This window comes from Rattus norvegicus, chromosome 1, assembly GCF_021556685.1.
Source record: "Rattus norvegicus strain SHRSP/BbbUtx chromosome 1, alternate assembly SHRSP_T2T, whole genome shotgun sequence".
Taxonomy (NCBI): domain Eukaryota; kingdom Metazoa; phylum Chordata; class Mammalia; order Rodentia; family Muridae; genus Rattus; species Rattus norvegicus.
This window is the reverse complement of record NC_141534.1, coordinates 21,796,183-21,818,642: the sequence shown is the minus strand read 5'-3', so window position 1 is coordinate 21,818,642 and position 22,460 is coordinate 21,796,183. Positions and strand designations below refer to the sequence as shown.

At 43.2% G+C, this 22,460-nt stretch overlaps 1 protein-coding gene and 1 long non-coding RNA gene across 2 annotated transcripts in view; one reads left to right on the top strand and one right to left on the bottom strand.

Annotated features, from left to right (window-relative positions):
* Enpp3 (ectonucleotide pyrophosphatase/phosphodiesterase 3) overlaps positions 1 to 17,167 on the bottom strand; it is a 71,332-nt gene extending 54,165 nt beyond the window's left edge. Inside the window, exons 1-5 of the mRNA NM_019370.2 lie at positions 17,034 to 17,167; positions 12,804 to 12,882; positions 7,697 to 7,819; positions 6,523 to 6,648; positions 2,643 to 2,703 (exon numbers count right to left, since the gene is read on the bottom strand). Coding sequence (NP_062243.2) covers positions 2,643 to 2,703; positions 6,523 to 6,648; positions 7,697 to 7,819; positions 12,804 to 12,882; positions 17,034 to 17,111 — 467 coding nt within the window. The 5' untranslated portion in view covers positions 17,112 to 17,167. The remainder of the gene's footprint in view (positions 1 to 2,642; positions 2,704 to 6,522; positions 6,649 to 7,696; positions 7,820 to 12,803; positions 12,883 to 17,033) is intronic.
* LOC120098836 (uncharacterized) lies at positions 15,923 to 19,664 on the top strand. The gene is made up of 3 exons (XR_015644767.1): positions 15,923 to 16,006; positions 18,435 to 18,508; positions 18,635 to 19,664. It is a non-coding gene; the product is annotated as an uncharacterized LOC120098836 (long non-coding RNA).
* Positions 19,665 to 22,460: the final 2,796 nt, after the last annotated feature.

Sequence of the window (22,460 nt, the reverse complement as noted above, 5' to 3'; positions counted from 1 at the left end):
GTGTGTGTGTGTGTGTGACTTCCAGACACACAATTTCAGAGCAGCCATGATTACCTCCACAAAGTCTCCATAAGACCAGGCAGATCAACACTGTGGCTTGGAAAATGAGCAACTCCTGGGCCTCCTTCCTCCCCTGAGGATACATTCAGATAATGTTTGGTGGGGAAGGAGAGGCATTTTCTGCAGGGACAGAGCCATGGGTGAGGGCTCATGCTTTTGTAAAACAATCCCAATTAGGACTTGTATAAACAGTCCTAATGACACTCGCTGGGTCAGGTGCATATATGAGAAAGACATGGACATGGGTGGGGGGAGCGAGTCATAAAGAACAGGGGGAGTTAACAGCAGTGAAAGGGACAAGAGGGGGTAAGGAGACGAAAGCTGAGGGGACCCTGCAGGGCAGCAAACCCTGAAGAAGTGAGAATGAAAGCTCGGCTCAGACTGACTTTGTCAACCTGCATCGGACTTGGCAAATCTGATGCCAGATGGTTCATTGTCAGCATATTTAAAACAGGGTACAATTTGGGGGGGGGGAACATTTCCAGGCAACGATCATTCTCATTCCAGGTGCATAATAAAGTTTAATGTCTGACTATTTGGAAACTCCTTTACAAAGTACATATAACTGTAAGGGTGGGTTCTAAAGAATCTAGTGGTCTCGGACTGAGGTGGGAGCATAGAGGTCAGAAGGCTATAAAGTACATGTGACATCACCCCTAAGGATGGATTCTATTAACTGGGACCTAGGGAGGGAGAGTGTGGGATAAACGTTCTGATGGATTTGGGTGAGGTAGTAAAAGGTGGATGAGGTCCACCTCCATGATAGCAAAAAAGGTCACCAGGTCATTAACAAAATCCATTCCCAACCTTCTGGGAAGGAAACCAGGTGTTTGATGTCCTCTGTGGAAGAGAGGCTCCTCTGTGTTTAACATTCCTGGTTTCTCTAGGGATCTGTGGACAGGGGACCTTTGTGCCTCCAACAGAACGTACTCCAACTGCAATATGTAAATGTATATACTTAATGAACATTTTATAAACTTAACTCTGATCCTATCCCTGCCTCCTCCATATCTGTGTCAATCATATACAAATTAAATATACATATAATTAAATGTATGTATACTTAAAAATACTATTTTCTGAGAGGCTGAAGTTTTTCAAACTTCTTCCTAATTTTGCTGCCCAAAAGTTCTGGGTTCTTATTCTAGGATCTGGTTTTTCTGGTCTAATAGCTATCAACTTAGACCCTTTATTTCCAAGATCTCTGTCTCAAGAGCTATAATTTAATATAATACACTTTTTTTTTTAAAGAAAGGCATCACCTCTCTTTGTTGCCTCAACTGTCTTCCAAGTCCTTGGTTCAAGTGATCCTCCTGCCTCAGTCTCCCAAGTAGCTGGTACTCTTTATCCTGGCCTCCCACCGTGCTGGGCTCTGTAGACATTTTTCTTGATGAAATGATGCTTTTTTAAGATGCCGATTCTTTATAAAGTCAGGTTTTCTGCTTTTGTCACTCCCACCCCTGCCATCCTCTAACTGCTGGGCCCAAGGAGGGCAGTGAGTAAAAGCAGGAAAGGAAGGTCACCCTGATGGGGAGGGGACAAGAGACAGGTCTTTAGCATAAAGAGAACAATGGTCACACATAGATGAGGAGAGACATGGTGAGAGGTGGTTGTTTCCTGGCAAAGGGCCTGCCACGGTGAGCCTTTCTTTCCCTGAATCCCTTTGCCTCCCCTCTGGAACTGGAAGATGTGTTAACTACAAGGATGTAAATGGACTGAGAAGAGTCCCAGGGGGAGTAAATTCCATGTAAATTCCAATGCTGCCCTTAGGGAATGCCCTGGGGAGTTGGTATATGTCAACGAATAAGTCCAGAGTGAGGTAACCGAGACCCAGAAAGGCATCGTGGTATGTACTCACTTGTAAGTGGACATTAACCACGAAGTACAGGATAACCATGCTACAATACACAGACCCAAAGAGGCTAAGTAACAAGGAGGGCCCAAGGGAAGAGGTTTGAAAAGGAAGAGGAAATAAAATAGTCGTCTGGGTGGAAGATGGGGTGGAGAGGGGAACAGGATAAAGAGCAAGTGTTGGGAGGGGTAGGGAGAGAGCTGGTTGTGAGAGAGAATGAAAATCAGTTCGGGGCTCTTGGATAAGCCAGAGACCAGGGAGCAGGGAGGCTCTGGGAGTCTATTGAAGTGACTCTGGCTGACACTGGGAATATGGAGCCTAAAGCGGTCACCTCCTGTAGCCAGGCAGTACTTCCAGTGGAGGGATGGGGACACCAACCTACCCAGGAAACCCTTGACCCAAAATTTGCCCCGTCCACAAGATGTGCAAGGATAAAGTGGAGCAGAGATCGAGGGAGCGGCTAAACAATGACGGGCATAACTTGAGACCCTTCCCACAGGAGAGCCAACTCCTGACACTATTAATAGATATAATCAAATAACACACAAAAGTAATGTCTTTGTCATCAACAAAGCAAATAAATGACTGCTGACCGTGAATCCACAGAGTCCAAACTTCTGTTAACAGTTATATTGAGAGGATAATGTAGAAATTCCCCTGGGCCTCCCTCCTTACAGCATCATGTGCCTGCTATTAAAGGAAGATGACATCCCGTGTCATTTAGACTTACCCTTCTGGACACTGGGGCTCCTGGGATGAGGCACAGGCTTCTGTCACCCATGGGACTTCTCCTGCAAAGCAGATCATATGACAGCTGTGCCACATACAGAGAGAAGCAGGGGTTTATCTAGGCGTGTCTTCCAGCTGCTGGGCCACTGCCTCTCTGATGACTGATGACTAACTTCTTCCAGGACCTAACATGCTCTGTCTCATGGAGTGACAAGGGCTCTAAAGACTTGAGATCAGCGATTTACACGGCTGAGTGCCAGGAAGGGAAAACAAAGCAGAGTCCTCAAGCAAAAAGACCATTTCTTCCTCAACGGGTTTGTTTTTCTCACATCCTCATCTCAAGGGTATTTTCACAAGGGCTGTAGTAACAATAGATTTAATAAAACCTAAAAAAGGAAGAGAATCATGAAGGCAATAAATGGCTAACTGGAATGGTTGGTATCAAATGGAAAACACTGAAAAATCTTAACCACGGAAGTTGGCTGTATGTTTCCCATTATAAAACATTCCAACTAGCTGACAAAGAAGAAATGACAAAAGACACATGTGACCCTGGGCAGTTCCTAATGACACCTCCCATAGAAGACGCAAGCAGATGTGGTGTGTATCATGCTGCACATCAATCAATCAATCATCAATCAATCATCAATCAATCATCAATCAATCATCAATCAATCATCAATCAATCATCAATCAATCAATCATCAATCAATCATCAATCAATCAAGAGCAAAGTTTCAACAATGCTCTGGCTCTAACTTCTACAGTTCTGGAAATGTTTGAAATAGTAAACTACTTAAGAAACAAAGGATTCCATCAGCAAAACCTGGACTAGGAAACTCTCTAGAACAAATGACTCCATTTCTCTAGAATATAAAATGTCAGAGGAACACAAAGGGAGAACATAACTTTTTATAAGACTTGAAATACATGAGTCAGTTGCAATAACAAGTACTTATTTGGATCTTGCTCCAATCCTTTAAAAACTATTATGAAAGAAAGATATTTCAGGACTTGAAGTAATTATATTAATAGGTAGTACTATAATGTTAGTAAATCTTTGGTTTTTTTTTTTAGACACATACTGAAAATGTTCCAATGCCGTGATGCTAATGCCATCCTTGAACTAATCTAAACTTTAGAGAGGGAGGAGAGACAGCTAGAGACAGAGACAGACAGAGACAGCTAAACAGAGATAGAGACAGAGAGGAGGAAGACGGCAAGAAATAACATGTATATTTTTGTTTAAAAAAATAATAGAGAAAATACAATGTTGTAGAGATGGCCCAGCAGTTAAGAGCACTGACTGATCTTCTAGAGGATCAGGCTTCAATCCCTAGCACCCACATGCAGATTCACCACCATCTTTAACTTCAGGTTCAGATCTGTCACCCTCTTGACCCATGGGGAAAAGACACAGAGGTACACGCAGGCAAACACTTCTAACAAAGCTATTTTAAAAAGAAAAGAAAATACATGATTTGGAGACACGCAGATCACGGTCCTAGACTCCCTGGCAATGTCCCGCTGTGAATCTTCTAAGAGGCCAGACGATGCATCACTCAATTACCTAGATAAACAGGAGTCTATTTTTCACAACCCACGATAACAGTTCACTAGTAGAGAACAACTAGAGATAAAAGGGTTGAATTCTGACCTAATAGCAAACAGCAGAGTGCTCTGTGGGAGGACAAGTAACTTCAACCCCGCCGGAGGCTACCAATTCAGCAGTTTTATCTCAATAGTCTTTCCACCCTATATCCACTCTTCTCTTCCAAGCAGGTTTGCAATCTGGTTGCTTATCGTACTGAGTCAGCTTACCTTTGCCTCGTTCACTCTACGCTTATCTGCAAGTCATGCTACGTTTATATACCTCCTCAGCAGGAGATGGGCTTGGCCCTGAAATGATGTGTTTCACACAGGTGGTGGGCAGGCATGAGGAAAGCACAAGATGGCTCTCTCTGCCTCTGCTTGGTAGAAATTAATCGGAGTTTTTTTGCGCTTTCTAAATTTGTCACAAAACCACAAACAAGTTCTTACTCCAAAATCATTCAAATTCCCTCTGAACCATTCTCTGAAACTATTTCTTTAAATCTAAAAAGAAAAAAAAAAAAAAAAACAAGAACAACAACAACAAAAACCTGTCTCTTTGGAATTTAATTTGGAAATGAAGAGATGATTGATTAGCCCACCAGACTAACTTCAGCTCTGTTTATAACAACCGCTTCTCATGGTAGAGCCAAGACATGAACTCAGATAAAAACTTACATGACCTCAGCACAAGCCTTCAGATAAAATATTGAAGTTACAAAATTGGGGCAAAAGAAAGAATAAATATGAGGACAAGAAAAATTACGTTCAGTGGAATTGGAAAGCTAGGCCAACTACAAACCTTACTTGGCTTTCTAAATACTCAGGAAAAAAAATTAATGACTCAGTAGTTACTGTTAAGTATTTGGAAACTGTTAGCGTCTTGGGCCACTTTTCAGGAAGCCTGGTTCTGATTATTTTAAAGTATTTTTCATAGAAAAATATGAACTATATTTGACTCATATTTATCAATACATTCCTAGACTATAGTGAGTAATGTTTCTGAGACAGATAAGAGTCACATGGACCAAGGTTAAAATGATCGGAAGCTGGGAGATAGATAGCCAATCCACTTTTTGCTCTCATAGAAAAGTCATAAATACGGACTGAATTAAGGCCCCAAGGCCTTCCCCCAGCCCCCATGTTAAACATGTAAAGAGTTACAAATATATTCTACCCATGGAGAAGAAGCAGAAGATGCCCCTTGGAACCTAACCTGTCATACAACTACTGCTGACCAATAAGCTGCCTACAGCTGAGCTCAGACATGGGTCAGAGGGGACCAGGATACTCTGCCACTCGAAATCTCTTGTTTGCACAAAAGATCTAGATAGGAACTTCTCTGGTAGCCAAGCTTATCTTTCTTGCAATTTGTCAGAGTTATAAAACATTGCAACGAAGATAGCTTATAGAAGACAGAATTTATTTGGGCCTAACATTCCAGAAGGATATGAGTTTGTTGTGGCCGGGAAGCTTAGACCCAAGTGGCAGGTTGGCCAGAGCAGAAAGCTGAAAGCTCACACCTTAACCAAACATACAGAGCAGACAGAGCAAACTGGAAATAGTAAAGGGATTTTAGCTCTGAAAGGCCACCCACAGCAACACTCCTCCTCCAGCAAGGCCGTGCCTCCAGAACCTCCCCAAACAGTACCTCCAACTAGGGGACCAAGCATCCAAATCCTTGAGGCTATGGAAGACAGGTCTCATTGCTACCATTTCTAGATTAAGAGAGCCCAGCTCTAGCAACATTTATTTGCTAACTTCTGTTTCTTATTTCAAAACTTAGAATCCAGTTTTAATTTCTCGAGCATGTTTCAAACATCGATTCATTACAGGGACAGGATCTAGAGTTATATAGAATCTCAGAGCTCAATGTCCATTTTTCATAAGTCATCACATAGACTGAAGCATCAACAAACTCCCAACGATACCAAATCTTTATGAAGCATCTGGTGTAAGCTTGCATTAGGACCTCGCATCTGCGGTTAAGTCCCTAAGGGTTCTGTAGAGTACTCGGGACACAGATCATTTCCTGCTTCTGTTACAAAACCTTCTCCACATGCTTTAACTTTGAGAACTGCCAACTAGGGTCTCAAAGCACAAGTCACGGACATTGTCACTGGACTGGAAGCCCCTTGCTGTCTACATGGTGACAGGGGTACAAAGCTCTTTTGTCTTTTTATGGAATGGACTTCCCTTCTAAACCCCATTTCACTGCACACTAGAGACACTCCATCTTTTCTGTCCCAGCGAACCCCCAGAGGCAAACGCACCCGCGGCCTCCGGCTTACCTTGGCACACAGCCTTGTAGTCAGTGCAGCAGTCCTTCCTCTGCAGACAGTCATCCGCACAGGAACAGAGGGCTGCCTCTAGTCTGGTCTCCCCACAGCGGAACGAATTACACGTCCAGATTTGAGCTGAAAAGGCACGCAGTGCAGTTCTGAGCACCTGGACGCGTGATACAAAGACCACCAACACCACATGCTCCCCCTGCGTTATTACCACACAGGCAAACTCTTGGTTTATCAGATTTAATGAATGGAAAGACATCGAAAACAACAACAACAAACAAAAAGTTGCGACTCCACTCTCCTTGCATGGGTAGCGGAAAGTAGTGAGGCTTCTTAAGTTGAACTTGTACTCTTTGCAGGGGTTCTGGATCCCGGTCCTATTCCTTCTCGAGTGTCAAAGCATCACGAGCACTGACACAATTGGAGTATGACCAAGAACTTCCTCGCCCAGCCTTGTCTAAGAGTAGCCAATAAAGGAGGGACAGGGGTCATAGAAGTAACAGGAGCATCTGAGAATCCCTCGGAACCAGGCCGTTATCATCTGAGAATCCCTCAGAACCAGGCCGTTATCATCTGAGAATCCCTCGGAACCAGGCCATTATCTATCCATCATTTCACTTCCTATACAGCTATCCCTCCATTGCGGTCAAACAAAGTGGGGGAAATGACAATAAATAATCTGTGTAGATATCCAGAGCAGATGCTATGTGCAGAACTGTGCAGCCTTGGGAGATAATGAAGGCTTAATTTCCACGATCATGTGAGAGGGAAGGTTGAGGAAGGCTATGTGAAGAGACATAGCTCATGTGACAGTAAGGCAGAGGAAGGCTATGTGTAAGGAATGTAGATCATATGACAGTGTAGGCAAGGCTGCAATACTGCCAGTCAACGAATGTCAAAGCTTGCCCGTGACAAATGAGACCCTAGAAAAGAGGCTGAAACTCTTCACCCCCAGCCAATGCTGCCAACATCTAGATGTTGGCTTTCTAGCCTCCCCAACTGAAAGAAAGGGCTTCAGCTTGTCATTTGCTGCTTGCTGTTTGGTTTTGAAAGCTATCTAGACTATGGTACTTCATTACGGTAACCTTGGAAACTTACACGAGGCAGAAGGCTGTGCCCTCGGAACGCCGTCGGCATAACTAATGTGCTAGTGAAAGGCTGTCAGAATCCTTACTTGATTTCACACAGGTATCTTCAAAGTCCCAGCAGCAGTCTCCCCGGTCTGTGCATCCGGAGTCACAGCGGCAACCCTCCAGTCCTCTGTGTGACGAATCAAAGCATTTTTTCCTGCAGCTGCCTGTCGAACGAAAGACAAAGGACAGCCTCACTTAGAAGCTAGCCAGGGTTTCAGCTCTAGGGGGTGAGAACACAGCAGTAGTTAACATAGACTAGGACTAGATTGATGATGTTTATGGTCCAGTGTGATGATGCCCTGCCCAGTAAAAGAAATGGATGTATACAAACTGTGTATATATATATATATATATATATATATATATATATATATATATATATACACATATACACACACACACACACACATATATATATATGTATGTATATATATACATACATATACATACAGTTGGGCTTTTTCCAAATGAGCAATGTGTAGTTTGGAAAGGTAGCTTTCAAAGGGTGTGAGGACAGGTGCTCTCCTGCCCTGCTAAGACACTTGAGGCTCAACTATGTTAAGGGCAAGTCATTATACTAGTCATAGTACACACACACAGACACACACACACACACACACACACACACACACACACACACACACACACTAGCAATGTAGATTTGCATTTTAGAAACTCACTCCAGAAAATAAGTGGCAGGGGTAGTGGATGGAAACTTGCCAAACCAGTCGGGGATTTTAACCCAAACCAACAAACAGAAAGATGGCACAAATACAATCTAGACAAAGTAAAGTCTATTTCAGAATAGAAAAGGAGGAATAAGGTGAGGATGACTCCTAACATGGAGGGCAGAGATGTCAAACAATATAAGCTCAGTGCTTCCTCACAGCTGAGCAGATAGATACCTACTGCATATTGAAGCTCAGGAAAGAGAGAGAGAAACTACAGATACTCGTTCTGAAATCACCAGCATATTGATGGTCAAACAAGAAGAATGTTATAGTTACGTTTAAGATAGTATTTTATTATTTATTTGAGAAGTTCACACGTGCACACAATGTATTTTCATCATAATAACCTCATGTCTTCTCCATGACTACTTTCAGATCCATCTCCCAATCTCAACTTCCCATTCTCTTTTTATATTTTTATAGTCCTCTCGATCCAATGTATATTACCCATGTATGGCACTATCCGTCAGATCATGGTCATTCTATCAGGGTCAAAATCTTAAAGAAAAGTGATTCTCCCTTCTAATCAACCACTAGTTGTGAATAACCTCTCAAGTGGAAGTGAGGAATCATGCCTCCTTCCCCCAAGCCCCATCCCTTTTGCAGCCCGTGCTAGCATGTTACCAGGTATGATCTTGCTCAGGTCTTATGCAGGCAACCACAGCTGCTGTGGGTCCTGTCATGTCCAGAAGACAGGTTCAGCCCAGTCTTCCTGACTCTCCTGCTCCTCTACCTTGATGTGTCCTGAACTAAGTGTGTGCCAAGCTAAATATAATTTATCTTGGCTGTGAATTGAATGAGGACTAAACAAATAAATATTACCTACAATTTCTTATGATACTTGTTTTCTGCTTTTTAAAATTCCCAGTTGAAGGCCAAGAGTACATGGTAGTATGTTTGGGTGAATTCTGTTTCGCCAACGTTAAGTCCATTCTTTGGAAACCACTACAAAAATTTAAATTTATGAACTGTCGCTTAAAATCCTATGTTTGAGACAGGGTCTCATGTGGCCCTGACCGATGTCAAACTCTGAACAACCAAGGGTAACTTTGAACTCCTGGTCCTCTTGACTCAGTCTCCTGACTACTGGGATAAGAGGCATGTGCCACCACACCCAGGTCATGGGGTACTGAGGATTAAAACCTATGGCCTGAACCGTGGTAGACAAGCCATCCACCAGGGACAGCTCGAGCACACAGAGGTGTTACTTTAGTTTTGTTATATTTCGAACATTGCGATGGGTATCGGAGTAAAGAGGTAGGAAAAACCAAGATGTGGCCATAGAGACTCCACATTAATAAAAGATTCCTTAAGCAAAATGATGTTAATAAAATAATAGTGAGTTTCAGTATATTAAGACAACCAGTCAGTTGCAAGGGAAGAAACTCGAATCGGTAGATATTCTTGCCTCATATACAGAAATCAATAAATATGGAGGCCAAACAAGATATAAACATCTTGGTAGTCAAAGATAGGGAGACTACTTGCTTTAAAATGTACCAAAAAATAAAAAGTTTAAAAAAGCAAGGGGAGTAGGAAGTGCAGATGAAGACAGGGGTCAAAATCATAAATATTAATGTTTCTTGGGGTGGTAGACCTCTCGGATTCAGCCTACTGTACTTGACCCCAAAATATATGAAATGGAGCATTGAGATTATTTTAAAAGTATTACTACAACAGACTGGTTTAAAATTGAGCAGCCGAATCTTTCTATCTGAACTAATACTACCCACAACCCCATGGCCAGCTCAAATAGGATTTGTATTTCCAAATGTTCATACAAAAAAGAAAAACCCCAAAGCAAAACCATGGGGCCATCTTTGAAGTATCTAGTTTTCATTTTATATATGAGCTCTAGCCATGGTTCCAGGATCCAAAGACGTATTGCCACCTGCTTCGAGACCAGGACTGTGTGTGCGAATGTCCCCTCACACTTCCATGTTTGGAACACAGCAGCCTTAGCTCATACTACCTTTGAACACAAACCAGATCATCTCATTCTTCCGCTCAAACTCTCCAGTCCAAATCCAAGCTTTGATACCAACCCCTGGGGATTCACTTCTCTCTGGCTGATCCCATCCTGTGACTGCTGATCCCATCCTGCGACTGCCTGGCCCTGTTAAGTCTAGATCGAGACCTTCTGTTGTCTCCTCAGTGGAGCACAGTAGACATTCATTCTCCTGGTTTCGACCTTTGCACTCGATGTTTCTAGTTACCTGAAATAGTCTTCCTCGGAGAGAACCCCCACTTCTTCACTTCCATGAGCTCGTAACTCAAATGTCAGTCACTTTGCGCCCACATCCAATCTCACATACCCACCTGACATAACATTTTCTTCTTTTTGGTTTCCCTCATTATTTTTTTTCCCCCTTGGACCCCCTCACTCCTCCCCAACACTACATGACTGAAAATGGCCTTCAACTTCTGATTCCCTGCCTGCTGCCTTCTCGGTGCTGGGACTACAGGTATGCTCTAGTGCCTGGGGTCCTGAGTACCAACCCCAGGGCTGTTCATGCATGCTAGGCAGATACTAGCTCAACTGTACCAATGGGACTACATCCTCAACCTAGACAAGGACACTCTTGAAAGGACCTTTGTCTCCTTCACCACTACGCCCTAGCTAGAAAACACAAGCCGGCGTTCAGTTTTCAGTGAGTACTTTCAAAACAGTAAAATGCACATGCGACAATGAGTTTTAAAGAATACATAAACATTTTTTTTTAAAAAAAATCGCCATTTACATTGCAAATGAGCAAGGATTCCATGAAGCAGAGAATGTTGAAGTTGTTCAGAACTTTGCCCTAACGGAAACGGGCTGACCGTGCTCGTGCTAAGAGCCACGGGATATTGAAAATGAACGAGGCCAAAGGGCCCTGACTGAAAAGAGGGAGCAGGAGATGCTGTTAGGAGAGTTGAGAACTGAGATGAAGGGAAGAGAATGAAGGAGCAACACTCTGGGAACCTGGCAGGAGGTATGAGGAAGTAAAGAGAGCAAAATGCTGAGACAATAGGGGATTTTGTCCAGAGATTAGTCTATGTTTTCTTTTTGAAGTCAACATACACAATTTGGAGGATAAAATAGCCAAGAACTAATGCCCATTTGTGTGTATCAACCACGTTATAAAACTGCTGAAAGAGCTTGGCAATGTTCACTCCAACCAGGAATGGCCACGCCCCCCAGAGACACAGAAGTCCAGTGACCGCAAGATGACAGGAATTTTCTGGCTAATGTTACCTTTTGGTTTTTAATCTCTATTTTCCTGTGTTGCATAGAAGAACTGTGTGTCAGTTCTCAAATGGACACGTGACTGGGAAATTGTAGCTAACCTCCCCAGAAGTCTCTCTGGAACAGAGATGCTAAATCCTTTCTCAGGGAAGTGTGTTAATCACATTGAGAGGGACATCAAGTGATTTAAAACGAGACTTCATAGTTCACCCAAAGTCAAAACACCAGCACAATCTACTAAGAAATACAGAAGTGAACTGGCTCAGAAAGTCAAGGTATTTCTCATGTGACCCGGGCGACCTGAGTTGAGTCCCAAGAACCCATGCTGAATGAGAAAACCAACTCCCCAGATTCTTGTCTTCTGATTTCTACATGAATGTTGTACACACACACACACACACACACACACACACACACACACACACACACACACACATCATGCACATATGCATGATACTAAATAAAATAAAAATTTTAGGGCTGGAGAGATGGCTCAGTGGTTAAGAGCACTGACTGCTCTTCTAGAGGTCCTGAGTTCAATTCCCAGCAACCACATGGTGGCTCACGACCATCTGTAATGGGATCTGATGCCCTCTTCTGGTGTGTCTGAAGACAGCTACAAATGTACTTATATAATAAATAAATCTTTAAAAATTTTTTTTTAAAAATTACACAAAATGCTTATATTAAATTTGCTATCCATACCAGTACGAAAAAACAAAGGGAATATGATTTTATACTTAACAATATATACCTCCTATTTTTTTGTTGCTTCTTATAAGAAAAAAGAATTTGGCATTGATTAACCACATAGCAGGATGTGACAGTTTTGACAGTATCAATGTGCTATCCAGGCCCAGAGGAGGTTGCCATAGTAACAAAGACTTTGAGGGTCAAGAGGCCAGGAAAGCAGAGGTAAGGGGCTGGACACAGCAGAAGTCAAGAGGCTGGACAGAGTCGTCAGGCATGTCTGGTTGCTGGAGGAGCTGGGACAGAATGTCTTCGATTAGTTCCCAGACTCCTCTGGACTTGGTGTTTTTCTTTCGTTTTATTGTGTCAGGGTAAAAGAGGAAAGTCCATGAACACCAATGAGTGACGTTGATTGTGAGGGAGGTAGGGGAGGGCTTCGGGGCTAGAGAGCAGACAGGTTCCAAGGAGGTAAAGCCAGAAGGAAGAAGAGACTGCGTATACCTATATGCTCTTCAGGTTTCCTGAGTCCCAGGCCCAGGCCCAATCCAAGCGACACGATCACCAGCAAAGCAAGAAGAACCTGTTATAGAAAGGAGAAGTCATCTCTGTGGTTTTAAATATATAAACAAATGACAGATACGTAGCTTTCCTCTAGACCGCCATCAATACTCAGTAGAGGCAGCACGCTAACCACCGACCGTATCGGACGCAACAACAACAAAAGCATGAGATTTCATTGAATGCCCGATAGAAAGAGATTTGGAAATCAATTGTTTGTTTTTATTCATATCTGCTTTTGAAACAAGTCCCCGTGTAGCCGAGGCTAGCCTCAAACTTACTATCTCTTCAAGGACAATTTTAAACTCTCATCCATCCCTCCTCCAAGACTGGAGATCAAATCCAGGACTTCATGCGTGCCAGACAAGTATTCTAATAACCGAGATACATCCTAATCCCATGAGAAAATGTTGTGCGCAGCATTTATGATGTCCAGATTCAAACACTTTCATATTTCAAATACATTGAGTTTAACTCAGATTGAGTGAAAGCTGGCATCGACACCACCAGAGCTATATCCCTCCACCTTTTTTTTTTCTTACTAGACTGTCCCTCAGAGAATATTTGTATGAATTTACTCTGGCACCCAGCAGAGCTGTGAAATCCTTAAGTGCCTCATTGCTAATTAGCCAGAGGACAAGGAAAATAATCAACACTCATCGATGTACAGTGTGCGAGTCGTTAACTGAGTTTCCTTTGTTCATGAACACGACGACTTCACATGGTCTGGAAGCTTCTTGACCAGAGAGTGTTGAGTTCACTGGGATTGCTTCTGTTGGCAAAGCTGTGCAGCATTGGTGACTCTGAGCTTCAGTCAGATTACTCGGTGATGTGACTAGATTCTCCCTTGGGTTCAAGTGATAAGAACGGGCTAGTGAAGCTGCACAATGCCATACAGAATGTAACAGGGGCCAGTGAGAGGGTTCAGTGCGTAAAGTGGCTTGCTGCCAAGCCCAGTGACCTGAGTTTGATCCCTGGGTCCTGCAGAGTGGAAATAGAAAGCAAACCCCTCCCACCAAAGTGTTCTGTTTTCAGACTCACCTCCAGTAACTGTAATTTTAAAATTTTTAAATAATGCTAACAATAGACATGAGTTCAAATTACTTTCAAAAATAAATTTGACTAGAATTTAAAAGCAAAGAACAAACCTTGCAAAAGAACAAATGCAGTACCAAAATAGCTTACGTAATAAAGAATTGCACAAACTATTGACTTTGAGGAGTTTGCATTTTGAAGATCAACTGAAAAAAAAAATAATGCATGAACTTTTACCATAAAAGGAAATGCAGTGCCCAAGAAAACACATAAATACAATATTAGAACAATTCTTTCCCCATGAAGTCTCAAACTGCGTCCAAGTAACAACAGCAGGGAGAGATCTGAGTGTGCATTTGCTTCGGTAAGAGGCAGGGAGCGTAAACTGCTTAAGGACAGTAGGTGGCCCACACCTTTAATCCCAGCACTCAGGAGGCAGAGACAGGCCAATTTCAAGCCCAGCCTGGTCTACAAGGCCAGTATGCTCCATGGCACTCAGGGCTACCCTGGGAAACCCTGTCTCAAAACGAAACAGGAACAGAAAAGAACGTTGGCAGTTAAGCCTGGTGGCAGTGTCCAAGAACCACAGATATCCTACCAGAATTACCAGAAAGCACTAAAGCCAGCGCTGGTCAATTCCTTACAGTAAACCTGATGTGTTACCATTTACAGAGTGTTAACATTCTGACCCACGTCTTTCCTTTTGTGTTTTTCCATTTAAATTTCCTATAGGACAGTATGTGCCCTTACTCTGCTTTAAAACTTTGTAATGTTAAGATTTATATTTTTCGGGCTGGAGAGATGGCTCAGAGGTTAAGAGCACTGACTGTTCTTCCAGAGGTCCTGAGTTCAAATCCCAGCAACCACATGGTGGCTCATAACCATCTGTAATGGATCTGATGCCCTCTTCTGGTGTGTCTGAAGACAGCTATAGTGTGCTCATACAAATAAAATAAATAAAAATTCTTAAAAAAAAAGATTTATATTTTTCATGGTTTTGTATTTTATTCCCTGTATTTATGCTTGCCTGCCTCTCTCTCTCTCTCTCTCTCTCTCTCTCTCTCTCTCTCTCTCTCTCTCTCTCTCTCTCTCCTTTCAATGCGTACTTTAAAGCTTCTTACCTTATGCTGAACACAAAATAGGAAAGATGTGCTAGACTCTGAAACATACTGAGAGCCCAACATCTGGCTTCAGCTTGACTAAATAAAGCACAGGAGGGGTGTATAGAAACCTTTAAGTGTGTTATTTTTCAGTTTTGTTTTGTGGTTTGGTTTTGGAGATCAGCCCAGCCAGCCTTCAACTCAGCATGTAGCTGAGGGTGACGTCGGACCACCGACCCTACTGCATTTACCTCCTAAGTATTATAATTTCAGGAATGTACCATGATACCCACTGAAACCTTAAAGTTTTAACTGAAACTTATTTAAAAAAAAGAAAGAAAGGAAGGAAGAAAGAGAGAGAACCATTAGAGTATTTTTTGAGATACGATTTTAAAATATTTATATATCCTCAGGCCAGGGAGATAGCTCCTTCAGTTCAGTATTTGTTATAAACACAAGGTCCTGAGTTCAATTCCCAGAACCCAAATTATCAGGGTGTGGCCCAGTGGTAAGCACTCTGGGAGAAGGCTCTGGCATCCATGGCTCCAGGGCCAGCATGATTATGCTAATCAGCAAGCCCCAGGCCAGGTCCAGGGTCTCAAAAACAAAACAAACAAACAAAATAGTAGGAAGTGTCCTGTGGAAAGAAACCTAAGCTTGTGTGCCAGCCCACAGGTTCCTCAGCAAGAAAAAGAAAAGAAAAATCTAAAAATACATTAAGGACCCAGAGAGAGCTCCCAAGGGGTTTGATTCTTTGAGTGACAAACTGAGATAAAACCAAAGGCAGGAAAACTGCAAGGGGGGCCCTGTAAGTTCTGAAAAGATAAACTCGGAGGATCTCCCGGAGGGCTTGTTGTAAGTCATGGGTCTTGGCTCCCGCAGTGCTTGACCTTCGTAGCTAGGGAAACCGGGAAGGAGAGCTATAACATATGCTAGCCCGGAGGAGCCTGAGGAAAGCTGCAGCAAGACAGATGTGAAAGGACTGTTTTTGGTTTTGGCTTGAGATGCTGGGTGAGTAATCAGGCATGAGACATCCGAAGTTAAGGAAGACCGGGTGAGAAGTCGGAAATGGTGGCTTGGGTCCGGGAAGGTTTAATTTAACATCTCATGAGAACTCACGGATTTCGTAAAGAAAAGATCACTGGATAAGATAGATGTGGGGCAACGTCTTGAGTAACATTCAATGAAGATATGATGAATCAGCCAAAAAGCAAGTAATTCTTAGAAACGAGCATTTCAAGTTGTCAAGGAAGCAAGGGGAGAGAACGTTTAAAAAAAAAAAAGAAAGATAAAACTCTCAACATCCACGTATTGTTAGGGACATTCAAATTGGAAACACAAAGGGAAGAGATAGATCAGCTGCTAAAGGGGCACTTCATTACGGGAGGGGAAAACCAGAGCACGCCCATTTAGACGGGCCACGAAAACTGGGGTGCTGGACAGAGTCCCCCACTTCTCCAAAGTTTGATGATGAAGGACAAAAACAGACTCATAAAAGCAAGGCGCTTTTTTTTTTTTTTTTTTTTGGTTCTTTTTTTTTTTCCGAAGCTGGGGACTGAACCCAGGACCTTGCGCTTCCTAGGCAAGCACTCTACCACTGAGCTAAATCCACAACCCCGCAAGGTGCTTTTTAGCATTATATTTTTGTTGAGGGAAGATAAATCACATAAAAAGATGAAAGTGAGGAAGGAAGGGAAAGAAGTAATCTCCACGCAGAAAATAAATAGAATGAAATGTTAATTAAAAAAAATCAAACCAACAGTTCCTTAAGACGGATGTGTTAAGGGATTTCAGTTGTTAAATTCTTGCTCTTGACAGGATTCGTACCACTCAAAAGTGCCCTGCGCTCTAACTATAAACAGATGGAAATCGAAATCAGTCCCATGTGGTCTCAGATTTCAGTCAAATATAATGCTGGACACAGTTACTTAGCACTCCAACCTAAGTAGCAAAACAAACAAACCTAAGTGGGGAGGCCAGCAGGCGTTTCACTTCTGCCACCAAGCTTGTAAGATTTAAAGTTAACACTTGCACTTACCGCACAAAGGATCTTATATCTCTTCAGGCTGTCTTTCTTAATGGGCTCCTCCGTGGCTAAAGCTAGCCTGGAATCCATTGTTCCTGTAGCTGTGTAAACCTGTTTAGCCAGAAAATAAGGCTCTTTCTTTCCTCTAGGGAGGGAAAAAGGAACTGTCCTGACTGCCCCAGCTGTGGCTGACTTTTAAATCCCGGAGAAAAGCAGAGCTCTGTAGTGATTGGTCAACCGAAGAGGAAAAAGCCTTAGTCTAAGAGCATTGTCCACAGAGTAAAGTCCATTTCTCAGACATTGTGGACGGCTGTTCTTTACAGCCTTAGAAGTAATAATGTGCGATAACCACGATATGTAGATAGCAAGAATAGTATATTAATGAAACTTATAAGAAGCTAATCATTTGCTTTGTTTTTGTATGTGGCAAGAACTTGTGTCACTTTTTATCTCCTGAGCACCAGGATTACAACATGTGTCCTCCAATTTACAAATTGCTTGGGATTGAACCCAGGGCTTCATACCAGCTGAGCTCCACCCCAGCTGGGTTGCTTTCTGGGTTTTGTTCCTGATGTGTTTTGGGAGCAGGATCTTACACCATGGTAGCCTGAGTGGCCTCAAGTTTTCGAAGTCCTCCTTTCTCAGGGTTCTGAAGGCTGACAAGAAGCCCTATGCAGGGGGTTTGTACATTCAAAAAGATTTCGAGCTATGGTTAAAAACTAGTACATTTGCTACGGTACTTGAGGGCTGGAGAGACTGCCCAGCAGTTATGAGTACAGGCTGCTGCTGCTGCAGACAAAATTCAGACATCAGCACCTATGTCAGGCTGCTTGGGGCAGCCAGCAGTGCCAGCTCCAGGGACTTGATTCCCTCCTTCCTCTGGCCTCCAAGGACCCCTGCACTCATACACACATAATCACCCCCCTCCACTATATACATATATATATATATATATATGATTAAGTAATTAAAATAAAATAATAGAAATTCTGAAACTGCTATAAAGATTTTTAATTATGAGGGGAGTATATCTTACATTTTATAATGTCTACAGTTTAAGAATTATTTTAAAGCAAACAACAAAATAGTACATATGGTGGTTTGCTAGGAAGGGCTCCCACAGGCTCTTGTGTTTGAACGCTTAGTCACCAGAGAGTGGTGCTATTTCAAGGAATCGGAAAGACTAAGAGGTGTACAGTCTTGTTGGAGAAAGTTTGTCATCTAAGGGTGGACTTTGAGGTTGCAAAAGCCCAGTGTGTGTGTGTGTGTGTGTGTGTGTGTGTGTGTGTGTGTGTGTGTGTCTGTCTGTCTGTCTGTCTGTCTGTCTGTCTCTCTTGTGATAGATAGATAGACAGACAGACAGACAGACAGATAGATTACCACCTATGGATTGGTATATAAAACTCTCTACAGCTACTTCTCCAGTACTATGCCTGCCTGCATGCTACTGTGCTCCTAGACATGATAATGGACGAACCTCCAAAAATGTAAGTCCACACTTAAAGGTTTTCTTTGATAAGAGTTGCCTTGGTCATGGTATCTCTTCACATCGATAGACTAGTGACTAAGACACTGTGTTCTCACTGCTTTTTGCCTTATATGGAATTAAGCAGCTTTCCAAATAGGAAGAAGTTGGACTGGACCAAGTTTTTATTACATCTCCAACCTTACCCACCCGGCTACCGTGAACGCAATGAGAATGCGCCACAGGCTTACTTCGTGATGCGAAGGCTGGATCCAACCACTGACAGCGGCAGAACTTGAGTCTTTGATGTTTTCTCCCCTTCTCTGTCTCTTTCCCCATCACTGGGACTTCAGTGGCTTCAACATCTATGTAGTTCAAGTCTTGGCTTCCTTTAGCCAAAGGGTTCCCTATTCCCAGGTAGAAGGCAATGTCTCCACTCTAAGCTAACCTGATTGATAAAGGCATACTCATTCCTGGCAGCTGGAGGTTGCTCAGCCCCTTTTGAAGGGATATAGTTAGTCATGTCGGGAAGGATTTGATGACCCTACAATGACTGTTTTCTCGGGTCTTAAGAAATGTTTTCATACACGTTATCTGATGTCAAACTAAGGATATCTTTATGGACGCTGGTGTCAGTTAGGAAGTGATTGCTTAGAATGTGTAAGTCCTTGGCTTCGGTTTAAGTACTTAGAAATAACACGCGCAGGGGTTGGGGATTTAGCTCAGTGGTAGAGCGCTTGCCTAGGAAGCACAAGGCCCTGGGTTCAATCCCCAGCTCCGAAAAAAAGAACCAAAAAAAAAAAAAAAAAAAAAAAAAATAACACGCGCTCCTTATAATTATTTTATTCTTCTCTGTCAAGTGAGTACATTAAAGCATTAAAGCTCTGGTTGTTTAAATGATGTGATACACTCTCTCAGCATTCCCTGCTTACTAAACACCAGAATTAGACAAGGAACCCTTCTAATACCCCAATCCAAGCCTATTTTAATCAATCAACTAAAAGATTCTTTCAGCGGTTTGAATAGAAATGGCGCCCATAGGCTCGTCTGAATGTAACAGAGCACTGCAGTATAGCTCTGCTGTCTAAAGTGGAGAGACTGGGGCTTCACATTTCCCCTGCCCTGAGAAAAAGGTTCAGGTTGATGGGAAAAAACTAAATAAATAACAGTCAAAAGTCATAGTGGTTTCGGGGTTGGGGATTTAGCTCAGTGGTAGAGCGCTTGCCTAGGAAGCGCAAGGCCCTGAGTTCGGTCCCCAGCTCCAAAAAAAAGAACCAAAAAAAAAAAAAAAAGTCATAGTGAACTCATCAAGTTTTGATGACATTAAAGCCAGTGAGTCTTACAACACAGTATTATGGAATACTAGTCCCATAAGCACTGCCTAGCTTGTCAAACAAACTCTGAGAACTCCTCTCCAGTATAAAGGTTATTCAAAATACTTCATGCTGGAGTCCACCCCATGGAAAGCCCTGCTCTGGGTAAACTTGAACAACCATAACACAGCAAAGATAAATATGAGAAGAAAATACTTTACTATACCAAAACTTGGGAATGTTAAGACTAGCTCCTAGAATCATGGCACATCCATCTTGTGCGGTCAAGTCACTCTCCCAAGCAAAACATCTATATCACAAAAGCCAGGTTTCTTTGTGGCTTTGTGGGTGTCTAATTCTTTTCCATCTGCTCCTTGGCCCATTGTGTGCCTACTTTCTTCTACTCAAGCCCTATCTGTAGAATCAGGATCATTAACTGCTAAAACAAAAAGAATCCTTTTCAGAAGTGGAAGATTCTATAGGAAGCATCAAACCCAGGGCTTGCATAGGTTTAAATTAATACATTCTGTGCCTTGACAGTTTTATACATCGATAGCATGCATTCAGGTTATTGTCCACACCCCAATACGCCCTCTCTTACCTACAGTTCATTCCTGTTAGTCACCCTTCTTCTTGACAAGTCTCTTTTTATCCACATTCGTGATGTTTTGTCTTGTTTTATATCCCAGAGTTTAACAAGGACTGTCTATATGACTGTGGATTCGAAACTGTCCATTAGAGCCTGCTGGACTCATCAGCAGGTACACAGCTAGCTACTATGCCTCCCTCTGTCCCAGAATCCTAACTGCTGATAGCTCATCTAAGTAACCTGTAGAACCCTGGGAGCTCCTTCCCAACCCGTGACTGGGCTTGACTCGTCCAGACTGGGCTGGCTGGACTTGACTCGTCCAGACCCAGTGAGCCAACCTGGCATGAGTTCCCAATTGCCAACCCATGTAATGCTTAGAAGATGGTGCTTTACAACACTTCTCTCTGTCTTCTGGCTCTGCCCTGTTCCCTGAGCCTTAAGGAGAAGGTACCACCTCCATTCTCTGCGATCAGAGGCTTCTCTGATTAAGGCTGAGAAAAGCTTTGCTCACAGGTATAAATGCACATATTTGTGAAGAACTTGGATGCTACACCCACCTAACTAAGGAACATGGGTTTATTTTTCCCCTGGAGCCCGAGAGCCCTTTAGTCATGAGTTCTTGACTGGGTTTACAGTCTAGAAGCATGGATTCCCTCTCTTGGTGTGGGTCATATATCAAATCAGGGAGTAGCTAATTGCCACCATAATAATCGCGCCACTACTGCACCAATGGGCGCATTTGCCTGGCAGGTGGTTATTGCAGTCCACAGTGTTCAGAGCTGGGTATAAGAGTTTCTGCCTCCCTGAGACCCCTCTGTTAGCATTCTGTCTAAGCTCCGCCCCACAGTTACCAGGCAACAGCCAGGTGTGTCTGACTCACTAGAAAAGGAGCTGCTTGCCCCCTTCTCTCTTTCTTGCTCTTGCTCCTGCCTTCCTGTCCCTGCTCTGTCCTCTCATCCCTTCCCCCCCCCCCTCCACATGCTCATGGCTGGCCTCTACTTCTCTTCTCCTCCTCCTCCTCCTCCTCCTCCTCCTCCTCCTCCTCCTCCTCCTCCTCCTCCTCCTCCTCTTCTTCTCTCTCTCTCTCTCTCTCTCTCTCTCTCTCTCTCTCTCTCTCTCTCTCTCCCTTTCTCTACCCTCCTGACTCCCCTCCCCATGGCTGGTCCCTCAGGGGGAAAGGGATGCCTTAGTATGGGCCTGTAGAGGCACCCGCTCCCCTCACACCTCACCACACATTCACCAGACATATCCCCTCTTCTTTTTTATAAACACATCACCCCCTGCTCCCCCACCTGCAGGCAGGCTACATATTACCATCGGACACTATGAAAGCCATCTAACAGAAAGGGAATATCTAGCTCATTTATGCCTTGGTTTACTTATATTTTGTATTCAAGATGTCTGTTATTTCTGGCAATAGGATCTTCTCATCTAATTCCAGTGAAGAATCAAGTAGAATTACAAAAGCCTATATTTGGGGGAGGGGAGGGGAGGGGAGGGGCATCTGGCAGCTCCCTGATGAATAACTCCCATAGAAATGCCCCATACCTGGCACTGGAATTTTCTTTTAGTGACCCATTAATTATAGGGTGGCCATCTGCCATCAAACACTCCATTGTGTCTTTTAACTGGTTAACTAGGACATAGGTGCCCTATTTTGCTTTCTATCATTGTGATAAGCACTACAATCGAAAACAACCTGGGGAGAAAATTTCATCTTAAAATTTATAGGGAAATCAGACCAGGAACTGAAAGCAGGGGGCCTGGAAGAGTACTGCTTACTGACGTGCCTTTTTATCTTTTGTTCTTGTACACCCAAGACCATCTGCCCAGATATGGCACCACCCACATTGGGTGCCCCCACCCCCATCAATCATTAATCTAGAAAATGCCTCACAAACTTGTCAACAGGCCAAATTCTTGAAATTCCTTCTTCCCAGATAGATTGCATCATGTTGACAAAACTCAACGAGCACAAAAACTCATGAGTGCACGTTGCTTTTTCACGGGCACCCTTCGTAGTAACTTACACTCTCTCCACACTTCAGCTCAGAGGCGGGCAAGCCTGCATC